Raw genomic sequence first — 21,390 nt, 5'->3', positions numbered from 1 at the left:
GTAAGGACTATTGATTCAGATAGAGATCTATTTATGAGGATGTTGATTGGATAAGCGACAGAGTCGGCAGTGTGTTTTAGGTATTGTGATGAAAGATTATCTGCAGATGTGGAGCAGGGTTTTAATTTGAGCAGTATTTTTTCTTGTTGAAATGGGTATAGACTGAAAGGTGAAAGAGATATGGTTACCTTTGCATTGGTTGTGTGTGTTGTTGGTGTGGTCTGAATTAAATAGTGATTAGTTATTGATGTTAGAGGTTTGAGAGTAAGTGGCTGGGTATAGTGTTAGTATTAGTAGTCAGGTCAGCTATGGATTTTTTGAAGTGTTTATTAAATTCTTCTACTATTAGTGATGGGGGGAGGGGGGAATTGGGTGAAGGGTATTGTTCTTTGTTTGTAACAGGATTGAGAAGGGTAGATATTGAATGCCAGAATTTTTAGGGGTTGCTGAAGGTGTGATTAGTAGGATTTTTTTGCTTTTGTTGACTAATTTAGTTATGGTATTGTTGAGTGTTTTGAAAGAGAGAAGGTTTTGTTCAGTTTTGTTTAGTTTCCATATGTTCCAGGCTAGGACTCTGTGTTTCTTCAGGTTAATACAGTCTTTGGTCATCCATGGGGTTGTATTTTTTTACCTTTTGGTTGTCCAGGGGCTGGAGTATCGAGTATTTTTAGGATGGTAGAATTGAAATATTGGACTGCATCGCTGAGAGGTAGTAGTTTTAGGGGTGTCCAGTTTATTTTATGGAGTAAGTCATTTAGTATTTGTTGACTGAATTTAGCTGTGTTTCTAAGTGATTTTCTTGACTTTCCCTTTAGTGAGGGCTACTTTAGCTTCTGCTTGCATGTTGTCATTTTTTTTCCACAGCCTGCAAGCTGCTACCCATCTTAGATCCTTCATCTACAGCACTTCAGGCTTCCTTAGCTAGTCTCAAATTAGTACCAAAATTTAAATTATCCACTATTTCATTGAAGTATGACAGGACCTGTCCTGGTTTAACAGAGTTTGTTAGTAAATCTGGACTTAAAATAAATGCTTTCAAACAGGTCCGACTTATATGACAGTTTTTCCCCTCCATGCTAATGAGATGTTTGTAAAAACAGGGATCACTGTGCCTTTCATTGCTGAGCCAGTAGTTTGCTTAAAATGAGACATATTTCTATTGTACTAAAGCAGTCCACATCTGCTAAGAATGTTTAACATAGCCAACTTCCTTGTTTGTGTGAAATGCTAGGGTACAAAGAAACTGCATGCACTGTAGCACCATGCTGTCCTGAAACATTTTATTGAATCTGTTCATGCTGTCCAAAAAGTGACTTGAATCTGCAGTAAAAGATTGAACAAGTGTGTGTCTTTCGGCTTTTCCCGGTTAGGGGTCGCCACAGCGGAACTCCGGTCCGCTGATGATTGGTAGTTGATTTTTACGTGCCGAGTTACCAGCCCTGATGCACAACCTTCAATGAAGGTACGCCCATTCACGCATGTCTCCACGCAGAAGGCGCTCTAGCTGAGAATCAAACCGGACAGCGTCTTATTGTGAGGCGACAACGCTACCGCAGCAGTAAGACATTTTTATTCAATTTGGCACCCACCTGCAATACCGATAATTTTAAATACAATACTGATACAAGTGTCCCATTTAGAGTGCTTTTAAAAAGGCTTCTAGTTGCATTTTTATTAGGTTGTCAATCATTTTTAGACATATACATTGTGTAGATGGAACTCTTATGTTTCTGAAGCGATCTGCTTATTAATGGTCTTGAAAAAAGTTATGACAGGAAGTGACAGACTGTTGCCTAGCTTTTTCTTTGTTTTTTGTTAAGAAAGATGGTTATTGGACGTAATACTGAAGTGTTTTGCTATTAATGAGTAAACCATGTTTCTTGTTTGCTTGTACTGTAGGATATAGTGGAAGTTGAAGTGTTAAGGTTAAAGGGCATACGAATTCGTGCACCTATTACCAGAATGAAGACTGGAACTGAGGTAAATTGCCATCTCATTTATCATCATACTAAGTGTTTTACATTATCTGCATTCCCCAGAAATGTCTTTTCCTGTTCTGCTCATGCTGCTTTAGAAACATCCTTAATGCTTTGAAAAGGAGCACAATTATTTTACTTTTTATAGGTATATTAGAACTGCACTAGATGCAAGTTTGCTAAAACTGCTTTTCCTATTTCTGTGCTTTCACAATTCACTAGAATATGCTTTAGGTAGTTTAGCAGTTTTGTCTGCTGACTTCCATCATTGTGTGTTCTCTGATGCAAAATCATTTTAAGTAGAGTTGCTTGCTACTGAGATTTGTCTGCATACATCAACTGGACATAAGCTGATTTAAGTATATTTCCTGCATTTTATTGTGGTTGTTATAACTTGGACTGATTCCTCAGATCTAACTCTGTTGAAACTGTCTTGTGTGTGTGTCTGAAGCTCTGCACTAGTTGTTAAACTGCTCTGAAATTCCTTTAAGTGTTAATTAGCTGGGGGGTTTCTGATAACATTAAAACCTGTGTTGGTTACATCTCTGGTAATCATTTTAAGTAGAGTTGCTTGCTACTGAGATTTGTCTGCATACATCAACTGGACATAAGCTGATTTAAGTATATTTCCTGCATTTTATTGTGGTTGTTATAACTTGGACTGATTCCTCAGATCTAGCTCTGTTGAAACTGTCTTCCCCACCACCCCCTCCCTGTTCTTGGTTGTAGTTTAAATTTGGTGGCTTTTGCAGTGCCTGCCCCACTGTAGATTTGATCTAGGACAGTCCCCCAGTCCCATCTCTTTACCGCATTCTATCTAATAAACCCTTTCTGCACTTGCTTTTAGTCCTTTTTAATTTAATTACATTTTTTTCATACTGTGTGTGGACTAATATTGCTACATACTCAAGTGTGCCAGCTTGCACTGCAAGTGAATCTCTTGTTTTCCTGCCTTACTGAACTAGAGTAGTCCAGTTTCAGAGTTGCTAGCAACTGCATTTCGCCTGTTTTACTGCTACTTTAAGTGATTTCTGCATTTTACACTGTTTATTGCACTTTAAGTTACTAATTGTTGCAAATTGTTTTTGTAGGCTACACACTAAAGTGCGCTAGCCGATTTAAAGCATTTATAGCATTTACTGTCTGTTTTTCTCCTTGTCTCTGTAAAAAAACAAAAAAAAACAAAAAAAAAAAAATCTCTTGTTTTCCCGCCTTACTGAACTAGAGTAGTCCAGTTTCAGAGTTGCTGATCCCTGGGCTTTGTTTTTAGTTCCTGTTACTGATCCATTGCCTTATTAGGAAGGAGGGAAGTTTCTTTGCTTACCAGTGGGAGTGGGAAGCACTGAGCAGCCGTTCTGTCCGATTTGGTGAAGTTTCAGCCAGAAACTAGTAGTCCATTGGTCGTTTTGGGCCAGTTCCTAGCTCCTTTCAGCCCCCTGCTATAAAACACGCTAAACACGCATTTTCCAGCTTGTACCAACTCAGCACAGATCCTCGTGGTGGCCTGCAGAGTGATCCAAGCAGCAGAGAGCTAAAAGAGTGACTTTCTACCAGATATAAGTATTTTTTGTGGCTTCCCCACTGTTATTAAGCTAGCGACTGCATTTCGCCTGTTTTACTGATACTTTAAGTGATTTCTGCATTTTACACTGTTTATTGCACTTTAAGTTACTAATTGTTGCAAATTGTTTCTGTAGGCTATACACTAAAGTGCGCTAGCCGATTTACAGCATTTATAGCATTTACTGTCTGTTTTTTTCCTTGTCTCTGTAATAAAACAAAAAAATCTCTTGTTTTCCCGCCTTACTGAACTAGAGTAGTCCAGTTTCAGAGTTGCTGATCCCTGGGCTTTGTTTTTAGTTCCTGTTACTGATCCATTGCCTTATTAGGAGGGAGGGAAGTTTCTTTGCTTACCAGTGGGAGTGGGAAGCACTGAGCGGTCTTTTTGTCCGATTTGGTGAAGTTTCAGCCAGAAACTAGTAGTCCATTGGTCGTTTGGGCCAATTCCTAGCTCCTTTCAGCTCCCTGCTATAAAACACGCTAAACGCGCGTTTTCCAGCTTGTACCAACTCAGCACAGATCCTCGTGGTGGCCTGCAGAGTGATCCAAGCAGCAGAGAGCTAAAAGAGTGACTTTCTACCAGATATAAGTATTTTTTGTGGCTTTCCCACTGTTAAGCTAGCGACTGCATTTCGCCTGTTTTACTGCTACTTTAAGTGATTTCTGCATTTTACACTGTTTATTGCACTTTAAGTTACTAATTGTTGCAAATTGTTTCTGTAGGCTACACACTAAAGTGCGCTAGCCGATTTACAGCATTTATAGCATTTACTGTCTGTTTTTTTCCTTGTCTCTGTAAAAAAAAAAAAAAAAAAAAAACTCTTGTTTTCCCGCCTTACTGAACTAGAGTAGTCCAGTTTCAGAGTTGCTGATCCCTGGGCTTTGTTTTTAGTTCCTGTTACTGATCCATTGCCTTATTAGGAAGGAGGGAAGTTTCTTTGCTTACCAGTGGGAGTGGGAAGCACTGAGCGGCCTTTTTGTCCAATTTGGTGAAGTTTCAGCCAGAAACTAGTAGTCCATTGGTCGTTTTGGGCCAATTCCTAGCTCCCTTCAGCTTTAGCGCGGAGTTGCCACTGTTGCACACAAGAGCAGCGGCGGTTAAACAAGGTTAAACTATTCGGGCCATCTAAATTCCACTCTTCAAATTTTCCCTTAGAACTACCTTCCTCGAGCTGTACTGCTGATCTAACCAGCATATCCTATAACTGAAAAGTTCATCTCTACTTGATTCCCAAGTAGACTATTCTCTATCTGTAAAGCCTAGCACTTACTCCTACAGTACTTGCACCTTGATAAAGCACTCTTATTATAGATAGTACCCCACCAGCCTAAAACCCACTTCCCCGGAGTCCTTTGAAAGTCTCTTTATCTACTACTTCTAGTATGTCGAGGGATCAGTTGCTAGTGTCCTCTCCAGCTCAACTGGTGAACCTGGGAATATTGAGGCAATGTTACAATTGCCCCATGTACACAGACAATCCTCTCCTTCTCCCACAAAACACAAATACATGCGAGAGATGCAACTATATGGCCAAACTGGAGGCTGAGCTCTCTCAACATAGGACTGGCAAGACCAGACAGGAGGAGAAGGTTACCACACACAATACATACCCAGTCACACATGGTACCATCACAACTTCAAATCATACACATACTCACACAAAGACATACTCGGAGGCTCTGATCAAAAATTTACCAAAACAGCAGAGGCCACCAAAGCAGACACCCAAACAACTACCACCTCACGACCCAACACATGCAACACATAGACCACACAGTCAGAGTGTCAAACAGTCACAGCCCTTAAGGCCAAACAAAATGCCAGACACACTTGTCATTGGTGATTCCATAGTCAGACACACTGGCGTCCCGCTCACCAGACTGAGTAAGGAGAAGGTCACAGTAAGCTGCCTGTCAGGCGCTAGAATCCGCCACATAACGCAAGCACTCAGGTCTCTCAACAGCAGGTACAAGTATGACTCAGTCATTGTCCACGCTGGTGTCAGCGACCTGAGACGTACCTCCTTGGACTACATGAAAAGGGACATCGAGGAGCTCTCTGATTATGTAGCCCAGGCAGGTATGACCCTGACCTTGAGCAGTATCCTACCTTCACCTAGAATGATGCCACAATACAGTGATAAGATGATCAGCTTTAATAATTGGCTTAAATTCTGGTGTCATTCAAAGGGGATCCAATGTCTGTCTGCCTGGGATGACATGCTGGACAAGCCACGCTGCTTCGCAAGGGACGGCTTGCACCTGTCACCCTGGGCTTCCGGATATTGGCAAAGGCTCTTGCCACCCCCATAGTGCCTTTTTAGGCAAGGCTCAAATTCTAAACCTACCACCCTAGAACACCAAAAGGAAAAAACTAAGGGTAATGCTGCTCAATGCCAGAAGTCTCAATCTCAAGATGCACGCACTCGAGGCCCTTCTCAATATGGAGAACATCGATGTCTATGCTGTGACAGAAACCTGGTTCAAGGCTCCTGAGAGCACCCCAGCACTAACAGGTTTCACCTCATATCATGCGTTCCGGCCCCAAAATCCGGACAACACCAAGAAAGGAGGGGGGGTGTCCATATTCATAAAGGACACCCACACCTCAAGGTTGGTGGCAACGCACGATGCATCGGAGACCATCCAGGTGCAATTAACCATAGGCAAGACTGCTCTGCAATTTGTAGCATGTTACAGGCCACCCTCTCAAACTCAGGAACCTCACATGGCCTTCCTGAAAACATTGGAGGGGATAAATGTATCTCCAAACACCATCATACTAGGTGACTTCAACTACCCTAATATAGACTGGGAATACTACTCAAGTCCGAACATTCTAACCCAAAGATTCCTGGAGTTCATAAACTCAAATGCCATGGAACAACTAGTCACCATCCCCACAAGAGGAGAAAACATACTTGATGTCATCATCACGAACATGGGATCAAAATGTTCAACACCGGAAGTATACCCCTCACTGGTGAGATCAGATCATAAACTAATCTCGCTGGAGGTCCTCATCCCACCCCCACCTGAAACAAAAAAGACCACAGTGAAAAACTTCTCAAAAGCCGATTTCACACTTCTAAAAACTAGTGTGGTCTAAGGCCCCTGAGCCAGTGGTAAACATTACTCAAACCGCTGAATCACTTACAAATGCCTTCTACCAGCACCTACAGGACTGCATGGATCAGGCAATCCCAAACAAAACTAAGACTCTCTGTACCAAAGGCAAGCGTCCAGTCTGGTGGACCCCAGCCATAAACAAGCTCTACAACAAAAGGAGGAAGCTACTACAAGATAGAGCAAAATCCTTGAAAGGTAAGACACCTTTGATCATTATAAGTAAAAAACTAAGAGCTCTCATAAAATCATCCAAGGCAAATTTTGAGAGAAAAATCGCCAAGGACTCTAAAGACAATCATAAGGCCTTCTTTAGCTATGTTAGAAACCTAGGAGGAAACTCCCAGATATGCTCAGAATTAGTTCAAAATGATGTGAAAATTACTGAACCTACACACATTGCCAACATACTGGCTGACAGGTTCAGTGCAAACTTCTCCCCTCCCCAAAGGAGAGATATCTATTCCAGAGGATTGTAGCCCCCAAACATCTCCAACGCCCAGGTGAGAACTGCCCTCACTAAGGCAAAAACACAGCATCCATGGGACCAGATGGTGTCCCCGGCTGTGTGCTTCACGAACTCAATGAGGAATTAAACCCACAGTTAGGACAGCTGTTTAATCTTAGCCTCACCTCAGGATACGTACCCAAGGAGTGGCGCACGGCGACTGTGGTCCCACTTCATAAGGGCGGTGCCTCCACAGACCCTGGAAATTACCGCCCCATTAGCTTGACAAGCCTTATCTGCAAAGCCATGGAGAGGATCATAATGGAACTCATAAATAAAGACATAGGGAACTTGCAGACTTTGGATCCAACCCAGTTTGGCTTTGTCAAAGGCAGATCCTGCCTCTTAAACTTGGTTGACTTTTTTGAGACAGTCACCAAGGCCATTGACGAGGGAAAGGCAGTCCATACAGCCTACCTCGACCTGGCAAAGGCCTTCGACACAATACCCCACTCAGGTATCATCGAAAAACTCATCAGCTTGAATGTAAACCCATACATCACGAGATGGGTTGCAAACTGGCTAAGTGACAGAACCCACAGGGTCAGAGTTGCTGGAGCCATGTCAGACTCAAAGCCTGTCACAAGTGGTGTCCCACAGGGCTCAGTCCTGGGTCCACTCTTGTTCGGCATCTACTTTTCTGAAGTACAAGCAAACACAGGAGGGTTATGGCTGACAAAGTTTGCAGATGACTGCAAACTGGGCCATAGTCGAAAACACATCTGACACAGATATCCTCCAGAAGGGCCTCACAGAAATGGATAACTGGTGCCAGAGCCATGGCCTGAAGTTAAACGCCAAAAATGCATAGTCATACCCTTCGGGAAAAACAAGGTTACCCCTAGCTACCATATAGGTGGCAATCCACTGAGCACAGAAAAAGTCATCAGGGATCTGGGGACCCAGGTTGACAGTAGCCTTTCGTTTGACACTCATGTTGCTAAAGTAGTTAGGAAAACCTTCTATATCGCCCACCTGATCATGAAGGGATTCACATCTAGATCAAGGGAGGTCATCGTCCCCTGTACTCATCACTCATTAGACCTATGATTGAGTACAATGCCCGTTCGAATGTATCTGACCAGACACCTGCTGCAGCTTGAAAGGCCCCAAAAGTTCCTCACCAAAAGGATAAAGGGTATCAAAAATATGTCTTATGCTGCCCGACTGAAAGAACTCCAGCTCTATTCAGTCTCATACCGCTTGCTCAGAGGTGACCTGTGCCTGACATATAAGGCCATGTCAAACCCAGATTTGATGAATATGCTTCACCTCAAAAATCTAGATCCTCAGAACCACAAGGGCGGGAGACTTAAACCTTGACACGGTTATAAATAGAACGTGCTGGAGGGACAGATTCATCACCCAGAGACTCCCTATGCTGTGGAACAAAATCCCGGTACATGTGAGGCAGAGCACCTCTCTGGCCTTGTTCAAGAGGAATCTTGACCAATGGATGGGAGATTGCAGATATACCCTGGGATTACTTCAGTGTCACTGCTTGACAGAGGCACAGCAAAATGATAGGCATAGTTTTTATTCAAACTAAAGGGGTGGCGAAAGCCACATAACTATGGGCTAGGCTTATAAATGCCCTTGGGCAGATAGCCTAGTATGAACCTATGAACAGTAGCTCCCAAACTATTGTAATTGCCCCCATCACCACCACCAGCATTTCCAAAGTTTTAAGCATCATTAAGATTTATGGACCTAATTTGAGATCATAGCATGTAAAATTTTTATGACTTGACTCTCACATCACCAGGTCATCTCTAGCAAAAATTCAGAAGTGGTTTTCAGAAATGTTTTTGTGTGGTGTGTGTAGACATGCATCCCTCTGTAAAAGCACATTGTAAATTGCATGTCTTTGTGTATATTGTCCAGTGTAAATCAGATGGTGTGAAAATGTGTTCTGGAAGTGGGCAATGGTAAACAGAGATGCGATATAATGCAGGAGAGGCAGCTATTTACCTTTTTAAGACATTTGACCTTGTGGCTGTATTCATCTTTTGCAAGGTTTCTAATTTTGCGTTTGAGGAGAATGAATAGAGATGGTTCTAAAACTGTGACTGTTAGTTTACAAGTAATGTTGACACATTTCCAGCCAACCATAGGTGTCTTTCTTCAGTATGCTCTCCAAATTTGTCTTGGGCATCATTATAATTTTTAACTTACAAACTAATAGACACACATGAGCTTCAAACAAACAGGAATATAACAGGACAAATTTATCTGAAGTAAAAACATAGCTTTTATTACAAGATTAAAAATCCCTAGCTGGCACCTTGGCTGGCCAGCCTTCCAGGCGAGAAACAAGAACAAAGAACACATTTCACTGTTTTATAAGTGAGAATCCCCCCAGTTACATAGTTACACAATGCACTATTAATAAAGTAACAGTACTGAAAGTAGCTTCATTTGAAAACTTGCTTTAGCTGGACAACCAAACTACCAGGGCTTTTTAATCCTGTGATAAAAGCTATCTTTCAACTTTGTCCACAAATAGTCTGCTGACCCTAGTGTTGGCAGATTATTTTTTTACACAGTGATGTATTTAGTACCTCTTAACACTTCATATTGTACATAATCTTCTCACATAGTACACCTTCAGTCTTTACAATACATTCGTTTTTACTTGCTTTCTATAACTTGATGTTCAGAAAATTTAATACTGCCATTGATGCGCCTGTTTTTTTTACACACGTCTCTTCTGTTTTTCTTAACTTCTGTTATCTAACTTTAACTATTTAATACAGTTAAGTATAATTATTACAAACTTGAGAGTTATTCTTGAACCTTAGTCAAACTTTCTAGCATACGTTCTGCAGTTCAGTGCATCACATTCTTCCTATTTGCAATGGTTTCTCCACCCTTCAGTTGTTTACATTCATGAAAGTGGAGCAGTGATTTTTAATACCTACTGGCTTCTCGGAAATTACCTTATAAACAGTTTTATATTTAAAATATACATCCCTCTGATCTGGTCCTGTTATCTGCTTACAACCCCCATTGTTTTTATCATCTTAATTTGATTTCTGCACACTCCCAATTACACTCCATCAAATTTCTCTTTCTATAAGTTTCTTGACCCTTCTCTTGTAGTCCTGGTGGCCTTGCCATTTCCTTCAGTAACTTTGTTGCTTCTTTCCGTATCTGATGGATCCATTTGTTTCCATTTATGAGTTATGAGTTAGGAGTGGAAATAGACAATAAACTAAAATTTGATATTCACATATCCATGACTATAAAAAAAGTCCACAAAAAACTAGGAGCGTTATACAGAAATAAGCAATTTCTCACCAAAGCAGCAAAGATTTCAATAGCAAATTCCCACCTTATCTCCACCCTACTTTATGCCTCTCCAATATATACCAACCTAAGGCAATGTGATCTAAACAAGCTGTGACCTGCTACAACAAAATCGCCAAATTCGCCACAGGGGCATCCTACCGTAGTCACCACTGTCTCTCACTTGCTGAACTGGCCTGGCTTGAACTCCCTCATCTCCTTCAGTGGTATCAACTCTCACTCGCCCACAAACTAGTAAACCATCCACTAAATGTCCCATCCCTCCAGAATCTACTCCAACCCTATCGCACCACCAGACCACTAAGATCCAGCAGCAAAAATCACTTGCAGATCACTAAAGCCAATAACTCTGCGGGTGAAGCACTATTCTCTTGCGCCATAGCCAAATTATGGAACTCACTCCCACCCACAATTACCTCCATACCATCATGCACCCACTTCAAAACTTTACTAAAAGCGCAACTAAAAACATGCTGGCTATGCCCTTGCAACTCCCACTCTAATATCATCCACCCCATCCAACCACTACCTTTCGTTCCACTCCACTAACTACCTTGATTATAGCAAGCTCAGATGCTCATAAGCCAGTACTTATTATACAGCACGAACTTCTTCTTCTTGTAACATTTGTTAATGTCTGGTATGCACTTCACAGATAAAGATTCTAGTTGTCTACTGATGTACTATGTTCTTCATCTGTAAATATGTTGTAAGTAATTGCTATGTAAATTGTTATTCACTATGTAATCCAATGTATATACTGTCTGTTTATTTTAACTGTGGAGCTTTTCTTCCCGGGCCTCCGCTGAAAATGGACCTACGTCCAGTCGGACATTCCCGGTCAACAAATTTAAACAAATAAATAAATAAATAAATATTACCTTCTTCCCTCCTGACATAATTGAATTTGAGTGTCGTTTCAGTTCTCCAGACCAGATCTTGAATTGAAACTCCCTCAACTGCTGCTTATATGTTACCAACATGGGATATTCCCAAAACGTATACATACAGTTGCCTAATAAATTTTCTTTACATCTACAACAGCCATTGTTTATATAAGGAAACATCTTAGTGAGCTTATTTGGAGTGAAGAATAGATGTTTAACAAACACACTGCCTTACTGCCATTTGGGTAGTAGTACCTTGCTGCCCTCCTGTGGCAGTCTTAGACTTCCTCCCATTTGCCTGTCTGTGGGTTTGATGGACGAATCACCTGGCGGAACAGGGACTGCCTTACAAACCCACAGACCAAGACCCTTTCAGTTTTCTGGTGCCATAGCAAGACAAAGATCTCTTGGAAGACTGCTCCTTACTCTGGATCTTTTCAGCTTTTGAGCTCAGATAAGAAACCCCTTTTAGGCGTTTGTTTTCCATCACTGCTTGAATAGTTTATTCTGCTGCTTTAACTGCTTTTTTTCTGACTGGGAAATTGCTTGTGCTCAAGGTTTTACTTTATCTGCAGTGTAAGGCTTATGCTGTTTAATGTTTTGACAGGAAAACTTGCTGATTTTGCAATTTTTTTTCTTTGAGGCTATGATTATTTGAGAAATATTGACAATAATCCACATCTTAAAAGTTCTTCACCTATAGACTTAGAGTCCTGTTCTTGTAGTTACAGACAACACTACAGTAATGTGGTATCTCAGCAACCAGTGGGGTAGAAGGCCATAGCCTCTATGTTGATTGTCAACCATGGTCTAGGAGATAGCTTTACAGCATTCTCTGACTCTTCAGGAATCACACATACCATCACAGCAAAATGTTATGCAGACAAACAAAGTAGATCCTGTTCAGACCTGCACAAGTACAACTCAAAGCATTGATGTTCCAGAATGTAGTCCAGATGTGGGAAACACCTCAAATAGATTTCTTCCCTCCTTTCAAAACAGACAGCTGAAGACATGGTATTCTAGACATCCTTGCAGCTATGCTTGGAGGACAGACACATTCTTATTCCCTTGGACAGGAATGTGCCTGTATGCATGTCTACCATTTTCTCTAATTTGCAAGGTACTTCTGAAGATTCAGAGAAAAATGCTAAAGATCATTTTGGTGCCCCCCCCCCCCTGCCCTTGCCCAGACAATCTTGATTGTCCCTTGTAATTGAATTGGCCATGGGTGATTGCCACAGGCTTCCTTACACTCTGGATTTGTTCACAGTCTCTGGGGTGACTGGTACACCCCATTTTGGAGCAACTACAGCTGACAGCCTAGATGATTCAGTCTCAACTCTGTTTAAGTACTTGTTTCATGAGGATGTGCAGCAGGCATTAAAGGAGGCCAGAAAACCTGCTACTAGTATATCTTGTGTTTATAAATGGATAAGGTTTTCTAAGTGGTGCCTAATCTGGAACAGAGGGTCCCTTGAGGTTAGCATCCCTCTGGTCTTGAAATATTTGTGTGAGCTACTTCAGGATGCTTATTTTATGCGTCCATTAAGACGCATTTCACAGCTATCTCTGCTTGTCTGCCAGTGTATCCTCTTCTTTCTCCTCTTTTGGTAAAACAGTTCATGAAAAGAGTATTTCATACAAGATCCCTTCACAAGTAAATTGACCAGTTCTCAGTAGCTTAATGGTAGAACACTTTGAACTATGATCTGATCTGGAGGATCTGTGTTTGAGTACTACCTGAAGCACAGACATCTTTAGTTCCTACAATTTGCTAGGAATTGTGCTTTCAAAAATTGTCTTAATTGATAAAGCAGTTTTTTTGTGCTACATTCTCTCATTTCTCCTTTTTGTCTAATTACTTGTGTGTTATGCTGGAAGAGGAATGTAATTCGGCATTTAATTTTGTATATGCTGTTGTGTTGGTTTTCGGTGAAAAACAATTTGGGAGATAATCCACTTATCTGGTTAAAGAAAAATAGTTAAATGTGTCTTCTTTTCTTGGTTTGTGTGTGTGTGTATAGCAGATGTAATACTCTGGAAATAGTTAATTAAGAATGATTGTATGAATAGCTTTTAGTTTTTTATTATTGCTTAAAGGATGTCTTTTATGATGTGTAATTAGAATGTTTGGACACTAGGTGGCAGCATTTCGACATACTTTTGAGTGTCTTTTTTAAATTTTATTCTGTTATTTTATTGGCTATTTTATGATTAGGGGAATTAGTTTAATGGGCCTCAGCTATGTAATTTATTATTCTGATGAAGTTCTTGTGAATGAAAACATATTTGGAGTGTTATCAGCATTTTTGTGTATTGCTTGTCTTTATTTTGTGACATTAAACCTTGGAAGAATTTGTGGACCTGAGTGCTTCCTTCCAGCCTTTTTACTTCTGTTCTTGGTGGTCATTGTGGTTGGAATCCCCGTTTTTTACTACTTTGTTTACTCTGGAAATAGTCTTTCAGGTTAAGTTTATTTACAATGAAAAATGCAAAGAAAATTTAATTTTCAACATAAAAGAAACAAACACATATTTGCTTTACATACTTCTGTTTGCTTACAGTTCAGTTCTTTGTTTAGTCCACTTTTAAAGTCTGTCAGTAAATCACATCATTCCTTACAACTCACAGGTTTCATATTGCAGCTTTAGTCAAGCTGACACACTTAGGCATCTGGCACACCGTGAGCTTATCCACAGGACTTTCATCAATTCTCCTAGTATTTTCCACAGCTTTTTTTTTTTTTTTTTTTTCCATCAGAGTTCACCAACGGTCTCCATTTTTTTGCCACAAAGTCCCATCTATGATAGAGAAATCCATCTGGCATTATAGGTGTCCAGCCCTTTCAACAGAATTTCCCCAGATGACTCCCGTTATACTGTGCTGTTATAGTTTTTACTTTTGTAATATCCTGCCTACGTAGATCACAATCATTTTTTATCATAATGTGTAGTGCATATACAGCACATCAAAACTGCATTCCTGGCACATCAAGTAGCCAGTATGTGTGTGTGTGTGTGTGTGTGTGTGTGTGTGTGTGTGTGTGTGTATATATGAGATTTGGTAGAACAGTCATTTCATTTGTGCCAGTGTGCTGAATTTTCCAGATGTGTGTTTTGTTGAGTACACAGGATTTTGAGGTAGGTTTTTTTTCTTGTAATAATGGTTAATGTTGCAACCTTCATATTTTCCAAAAGTTTTGGCACTAGGGGAGTAGGAGTCTGTGTGCTCAACTGTGTGTGGGATAGGGTTAAGTTAATGTTTAGATGTAGCATTGTGTTTTATTGTATGTGTCTGAGGTGGCTGGTAGTATAATGAGAATGTTTTTTCTAGGGTAAGGTGGAGAGATAGGGTTAGGGGCAGGGTTAGGGTTAAGCATATATTAGTTTGCTGGAGAGTGTGTGGGGGTGAAGCCCCCCAACCTTACTAATGCATGCTACCCTTAACTATGCCCCTAAATCCAACCCTTGTAATCACTTCTGATCCATTTATTCTTTTAGGCCAGAACTCTCAGGTAGACAGTTTATTTATTTTATTTATTTTATTTTACATTTGTTAACCGGGCTAGTCCAACTGGATACATGTCCATTTTCAGTGGAGGCCCGGGGAGAAAAGCTCCTCTACAGTACTACTATAGTAAGACTAAAAAAAAAAAAAACTTTATCAGAATATATCAACATATACAAATAATATCTAATAACATATACTTTAAACCTTCTGTTAGAATTAAGAACATTTGAGTACAAATATGAGGTACAGTAAGGAGTCTCTCTATTACTTAGAAAAGTATACAATATGACAGTACAGATAAAGTACCTAGTTAGTCTAATACATCTTTAAAAGAAGATGGAAAGTAGAGATTTAGTTCCTTTATTAGAAGTGAGGTAATAGAAACAGCTTTGTAGAGAGTTATGTAGAGAGTTAGATATACAAGATAAAGAGAGAGTGGAAAAAAATCTCATAGCAGGGAGGTATGAAAGGTTAGTCTGGGTTATTGCAAGAGCAAAGCCAGTGGTTGGAAAAGAAATGTTTAAGTTTAGTTTTAAATAGTGGGATTGATGTTTGAGTGGTGAGGTCTTGAGGTAGTTGATTCCATAGTTTCCCAACTGAGTTTGAGAATGTGGAGTCACCTGCTGAGTTCTTAGAAAGAGAAGTATGCATCAGTATTTTGTTGGAGGAGCGCAGGTTCTTCAGATTGCTATAGGGTTTTATGAGGGTGGAGAGCATTGGGGTATTGTCTGGGTGGTAAAGAGCTTTATGGGCAATTGTAAGTTGGTTAAAATGTATAAGGTTAGGTAATTCTAGCCACCCTAGTTTTTTAAGGTTAGAACAATGGTGAGTCCTGTATGGAGATGCTGTAGCAAATCTGGCAATATTATTATAAGACGTAGTTAGTTTGGTAAGATTATATTTAGAAAGGTTTGTATAGATTGGGGAGGCATATAAAAGGGAAGAGATTAAGTGGGTTCTAGCTATAGTGGTTCTGGCTTCAGGAGTAAGGAAAGATTTAATTCTATACAGAGAGCCTAGTTTTCTGTTAGTTGATTTTATTGTAGAGTCAATGTGTGTGTCAAATTTGAGTTGGTTGTCAATTGTAATGCCTAGTAGTTTGGTGTTATTGTCTGGGGAGATAAGGATGCCATTGTTGGCTGTGAGAGAGAAATTAATGGAGGGAGACAAGATGGTGGGTGTAAAAATCAGGAGTTTGGTTTTCTTTGGGTGTGGGATAGGGTAGGTTCTTCAGTGACCTAAACCTGACAACTGCAAAAGGAAAGTTTTTCAGCAATAGTACAGAAATAGGGGTCCCAGAGATGGATTTGCTCACCCCACAGGATAGTCATCAGATGGAGGTTTGCTTCTGGTGTACAGGTGGGGGACTTGGTGAAAATCAATGCCTCTTCTGTGTCATAGAACCAGTTTCTGTGTATGGACATGCCCATCTTACTCCCAATGTACTGCAGTATACAAAAAAGGAAAAAGCAAGGCTCATTATTAATAGCTGTTCCATGGCCAAGTTACTCATGGATCTGGTATCACTGAGGTCCAAGTGGTGGACAGGCAGTATCTAGCCCACACCACATGTGTTAGGACTTAGGGCCTCTCTGTCAATAGAACTTTCCCAGGCTGCAAACCCCTCCTTCCTTGTATCCAGTAGAGACCTGCTACTTCTTAGTTGCAGTGAACAGCCCCTGGCTGATGTACTGCATCTTTGGGATACTTTTACAATGAACATTCAGAGTTTCATTTTACATTGAGTAGTAGAGCAGTTCAAAGAGTTCAGATATATTACGATCTATGTTGTTTTGTTAGTTATTACGGTCCTTTTTTTCTTTTATTTTTTAATACCTTTGATGTGGTTTATAATTGCCACAAGTAATGGCCTTCCCATAGCATAATGTGTCTTAAACAAACAAATTTCTCCACTTAGCAGGCATATTCAGTACTTACTTTGAGGGCTACTATTTCACTAACACTTGAAAAATTTGCCTAGATTTTGGCATCACCACATGACATCCATATAGAAAATTCTTAGTGAGCTACCTGTTGTCAAATCAGTAGAAAATCAGAATAGGTAGTATAGGGCCTCAGGCACCATCTCAGCTCATACTAGTTCCATTTGTAAAGATCATTGCAGTGCTCCTGTCATAAGCTGGCACATCCAAGTCCTTTCATCTCTGCCTCCATCCCGCATTCACTGCTATAAGGTTGTAGCTTAGCTTTCCAGAAGCAAATCAGGCAGCTTCCCCTTAAAAAGTCCTGGATTCCCCAGCATTGGCATTCTGGATCCCAAGATACTCTGAGGCCACCTCCAAGAACAGACACAGGCAGGCAGCACATTGCATATACCATCTCAAAAGGCACACAACAGAAGGCCCAGTCATCATATCAGAGGACCTAGAAAGCAGCTTGGCAATCCTCTAGTGGGGGAGCCCTTCTGTGGTAGACTTTCTGAAATATGCAGTAGATTATAACTGGGACTATCTAGATACTGTAGCCTGTGTCTGAAAAGACAGGATTCTGCTGCTCCCTGTCCAGGAAAATTAGCTTACAGGTAGATGCTTTCAAGCCAGATGCAGTCATCTCAGTGGCATCTCTAAACAAGAATTATAGTCCTCATGCCCTGATCATCTGTTCCCCCAGATAAGAAGTCTAGGGCTGTGGACAGAACTGGTATTCTTGTGTTTATATCCTGCAATCAGTCTATGAAGGATGTGTGGCACCTAACCCATATACTATTTCTTGTGGCACCTACTAGACAAAGTACAGTCGATGGCAAATGATTTGTGTGATAGCTCTTTGAAAGCGTCAGTGAAGACACAGGCGTCCATCAAGATGTCTGTGAGCAACCTTATGGTCAGAAAAGCATTCAGCACTGCTGGCAGGTTTGTGAGACTAGTTAGAACCAGCATCAGCATACACAGCTACTGCTGGATTCACCTCAACTACACCACATTGTTTTTGATATGCCCTACAAAAAAGGCTCTGCTGTTTGGCCCAGATGGTATTAAAAATGGAAGAAGAGCAGGCACTTTAAGATGTGGGTGTATTGTTTTGTTTTCAAAATTTTACCTTTAGTGAGATGCAGAAAAACCTTGAGAGGTCTGGGTTTTGCAAGAATAAACGGATCCAGCAGCATGACTTGCTGAATTTTTAGTAATAACCCACTTCTGAGACTCTGCACAGGCACTGAGCCAAAGGCAGTATTTATTGGTTTGTTAAGATGGCAGCAGGTAATCCCAAGAATGTGGGGGGGGGCAATATCTCTGGCTTTCCAGCTGACCACTGTTAGATTGAGGTCATCAGTGAGTGATGCATTTCCCCATGTTTGGGTGTGTCAGAGTTACCAAAGAGGTATGCTCATGGAGTGTCATAACTATCGACACTCATTAGACTCAATAGCATAGAGTACAACACCCCTTTTGGAATGTTCCTCACAAGACATCTGCAGCAGCTGGAAAGGCCACAGAAGTACCTCCCAAAGAGGATTACTGGCCTCAAACAAATGCCCTACACTGACCACCTCAAAAAACTCCAGCTTTACTCCGTAGCATATCGCCTACTCCGAGGTGATCTCTGCCCAACATATAAAACTATGTCAAACCCAGAGCGGTTGGTAATGCTACAAGTAAAGAAATCCCAATCCCTCCGAGCTACATGCTCTAGGGATCTAAACCTTATCATCGCAATAAACAGGACATGCTGGAGGGATAGATTCCTGTCCCAGAGACTTCCCATACTCTGGAACAGGCTACCCATCTATGTCAAGCAAAGTTCTTCATTAGCACTGTTCAAGAAAAATCTTGATGAGTGGATGGGAAATAGGAAATACACCCCGGGGATCACTTCTATGTCTCTGCTCGACAGTGGCACAGGAAAATAACTTTCTTGGGTGGCGTAAGCCAGGGAATCTTGTTGGCTAGGCTTACGTAGGCCCTTGGGCTGATAGCCTAGTACCTACCTATGAACCAAGTACTGTCACCTGACTTTCTCTTGCCCTTATCCCACCCCACTAGAACTTTCAAGGTTTTTGCACTTTTGGGTAGGAGACGGTTGCTACCAGTTTTGATTGCTCTCATCTGGACTTAAGATATCACCCTGAGTTCTCACCAGATTTATGTCAGTGCTGATAGACTTCATTAAGTTACAGAGCATCATAATGTTTCCCTGTCTGGAAGGCTGTTTCCTGGTAGTGTACTCAGAATTGTCACATTTCAGACAGGGAGCTGCTTCTCCAAACCTTCACTGCTTGGAGGATACAGTTAGTTCTGCTAATCTCTTGATGGCATTCATTCAGTCTCTCACCTTCATAGGATACACCATAGGCAACAGGATGCATTTCTGCATCATGGGGGGCTGTAAAGCATATTTGACAGTATGCTGTGCTCGGTCTGACGAAGTGCATGACCAGGGCTAGCTTTGATTGCTAAACATAATGGCAGCAAGGATTGCCATTGCCTTCAGTGTAAAGTAGTGATGTTAACTCAGTGGATGCACCATAATCAGTGAATTCGTGAAACAGATACCTATCCAGGTACCATTTAAAATGTTTAAGGTCTGCAGGAGATTATTCCTGTTTTGTACAGTCCTATACAGTTTATTTCTTCTAAAAGTAAGTGCGACTTTGAATGCATCAGCTTTGGAATAGGGGAGGAGTCTGTACCTGGAACTGAGAACAGGGCCTCTGGTCAGAAATGGAATTTCTGACTTGCATCATTGTTTTGGAAATGAGAGTGAACCTCTTTGTCCTGTCAGCTACCTCCCCCACTCTCAACCACATAATGCATAACAGCACAGAAAAGTGCATTTGTGCAACATAATGTGATACTGTGACACGCAAGAGACAACTCATCTGCCTGCCCTATTCAGGGAGGCTGGAAGGATCTGTAAATGGGCTTTCTTAAACACCCAATTCTTGTCGGCAGTACATGCTGTCTGGGAATTCATTTCGGTAGCAAACAAATGCTTAAGCAGCACAAATGGTCACCAGTTAGCCCAAGGTTTATTTTTGACCAAAGTGTACAGCAACATGTAAATAATTTGCTTCTTTCCCAATTCAACACCAATATACAAGCTTTTATCCATATGCCGTCAGAGTTCCATACTTCCAATGATGCCCTATCACACCTTAGCCATGGAGTCTGTTTTACCAATTACCCAATTTTCCCCAAATTGCAAAATGCCTGCTCAAGCCAGAACAGTCATAGACAGTACTGATCCTCATGGCCTCAAACTAGCTGCATCATGTACGGTTTCCACTGCTTGCCTAACATCAAATTATTCCATGATCAGACTTGCTGTGGTGCAAGGAATAGTATGTAATCTATCCTTGAGTACATACCAGACCCCTTCAGAATCATGGTATAGCTGTTACATTTTCCTTTAATCATCAGACCTCAGAACTGCATATTATTCATTCTCTTCTCAGCACATAATCAGATTTCAAGAACTGCATATTGTCCATCCTCTTCTCAGCACATCATCCTCAGTATTCAGAATGCCTCCAAGGGCACATAGAAGAAGTTTGCAGTCTTACCAGAGAGTCAAATGGTAGATATTCAAAAAACAAAATAAATATAGTACCCTCAATCCCTGACTGTTTATCAAAGTTCTTCGACTTTGGCCTGAGATACTTTATGGTAGGATACCCACAGGAGCTATTCCATATTTTCACTTGGGTCACAGGCCTCACTTACTTTCTGTACAATTTGCAGATTGTTTGTCACAGGCACATTCCTATTCAGACCACCTTTCAAATATCCACTGCCATCATGGGACTTTTTTTTTTTTTTTTTAATTCATCTGTATTTCCCTTCTATTAGAGAAAATATTTGCAGCATTTCTCAGCATGAACTTTTTGAAATCCTGTCAAAATCGAGAAGTCATATTGAAAGAGAAATATAAGAAACTGGATGAAGTCTTTAATATTTATCTGTCATTAAACATGGCTTTGCCCTGATTTACGCTTTCACAGCTGTATGTTACTACATATATCCCCACTTTGTCACCCATGCCAGACGCTGCTACAAGCATCCCCTTTTGTCACCCATGCCAGATCAGAGTTGAATTTTCTTTCTAAATATATTTCTGCAAAAGAATTTTGCCCATAATATCCAGCATCAAATTCATGTCATATTTTAATATGATTAGTTCCCTTAAACTAAATCTCATTTATTAAGGCATTGCCTTAAAATATCTTCAACAAACTTGCAGATGAACAGTATACAACTTATTGTCCCTGTCTTTATAATATGGTAAGCTTTGTCTCCTTTACAAGAATGGTTCCATTTTTGAGTGTTTTCAATAATAAAGTGTTGAAAATGACATAGGTTTAAATGGAGATGAGAAGCAACAACATAAAAAATCAGCCTTCCAGACATTGATATGTACATATAAGCTAAAAACTAGAAATATAGATCCAAAAGAACCATCATGTATAACAGGTGGAAATAGTAGATGTGAAGTTCAATCTCGCCGTTCATTCATCACTGTTTGGTTCGGAGCCAATCCTCGGCTCCGACAC

At 40.7% G+C, this 21,390-nt stretch overlaps 1 protein-coding gene across 3 annotated transcripts in view; it reads left to right on the top strand.

The window, feature by feature from the left end:
* Nucleotides 1–21,390, top strand: part of NUP210 (nucleoporin 210) — a 2,490,054-nt gene that overhangs the window by 1,550,049 nt on the left and 918,615 nt on the right. For all 3 annotated transcript variants that reach the window (XM_044078102.1, XM_044078101.1, XR_006365597.1), the window contains one exon: nucleotides 1,900–1,980. In XM_044078102.1, coding sequence (XP_043934037.1) covers nucleotides 1,900–1,980 — 81 coding nt within the window. The remainder of the gene's footprint in view (nucleotides 1–1,899; nucleotides 1,981–21,390) is intronic.

Source organism: Protopterus annectens, chromosome 7.part0 (assembly GCF_019279795.1).
Source record: "Protopterus annectens isolate FY-2018-M chromosome 7.part0, PAN1.0, whole genome shotgun sequence".
NCBI lineage: Eukaryota > Metazoa > Chordata > Ceratodontiformes > Protopteridae > Protopterus > Protopterus annectens.
Note: the sequence above shows the minus strand (reverse complement) of the source record. Positions and strands in the feature narration are given on the sequence as shown.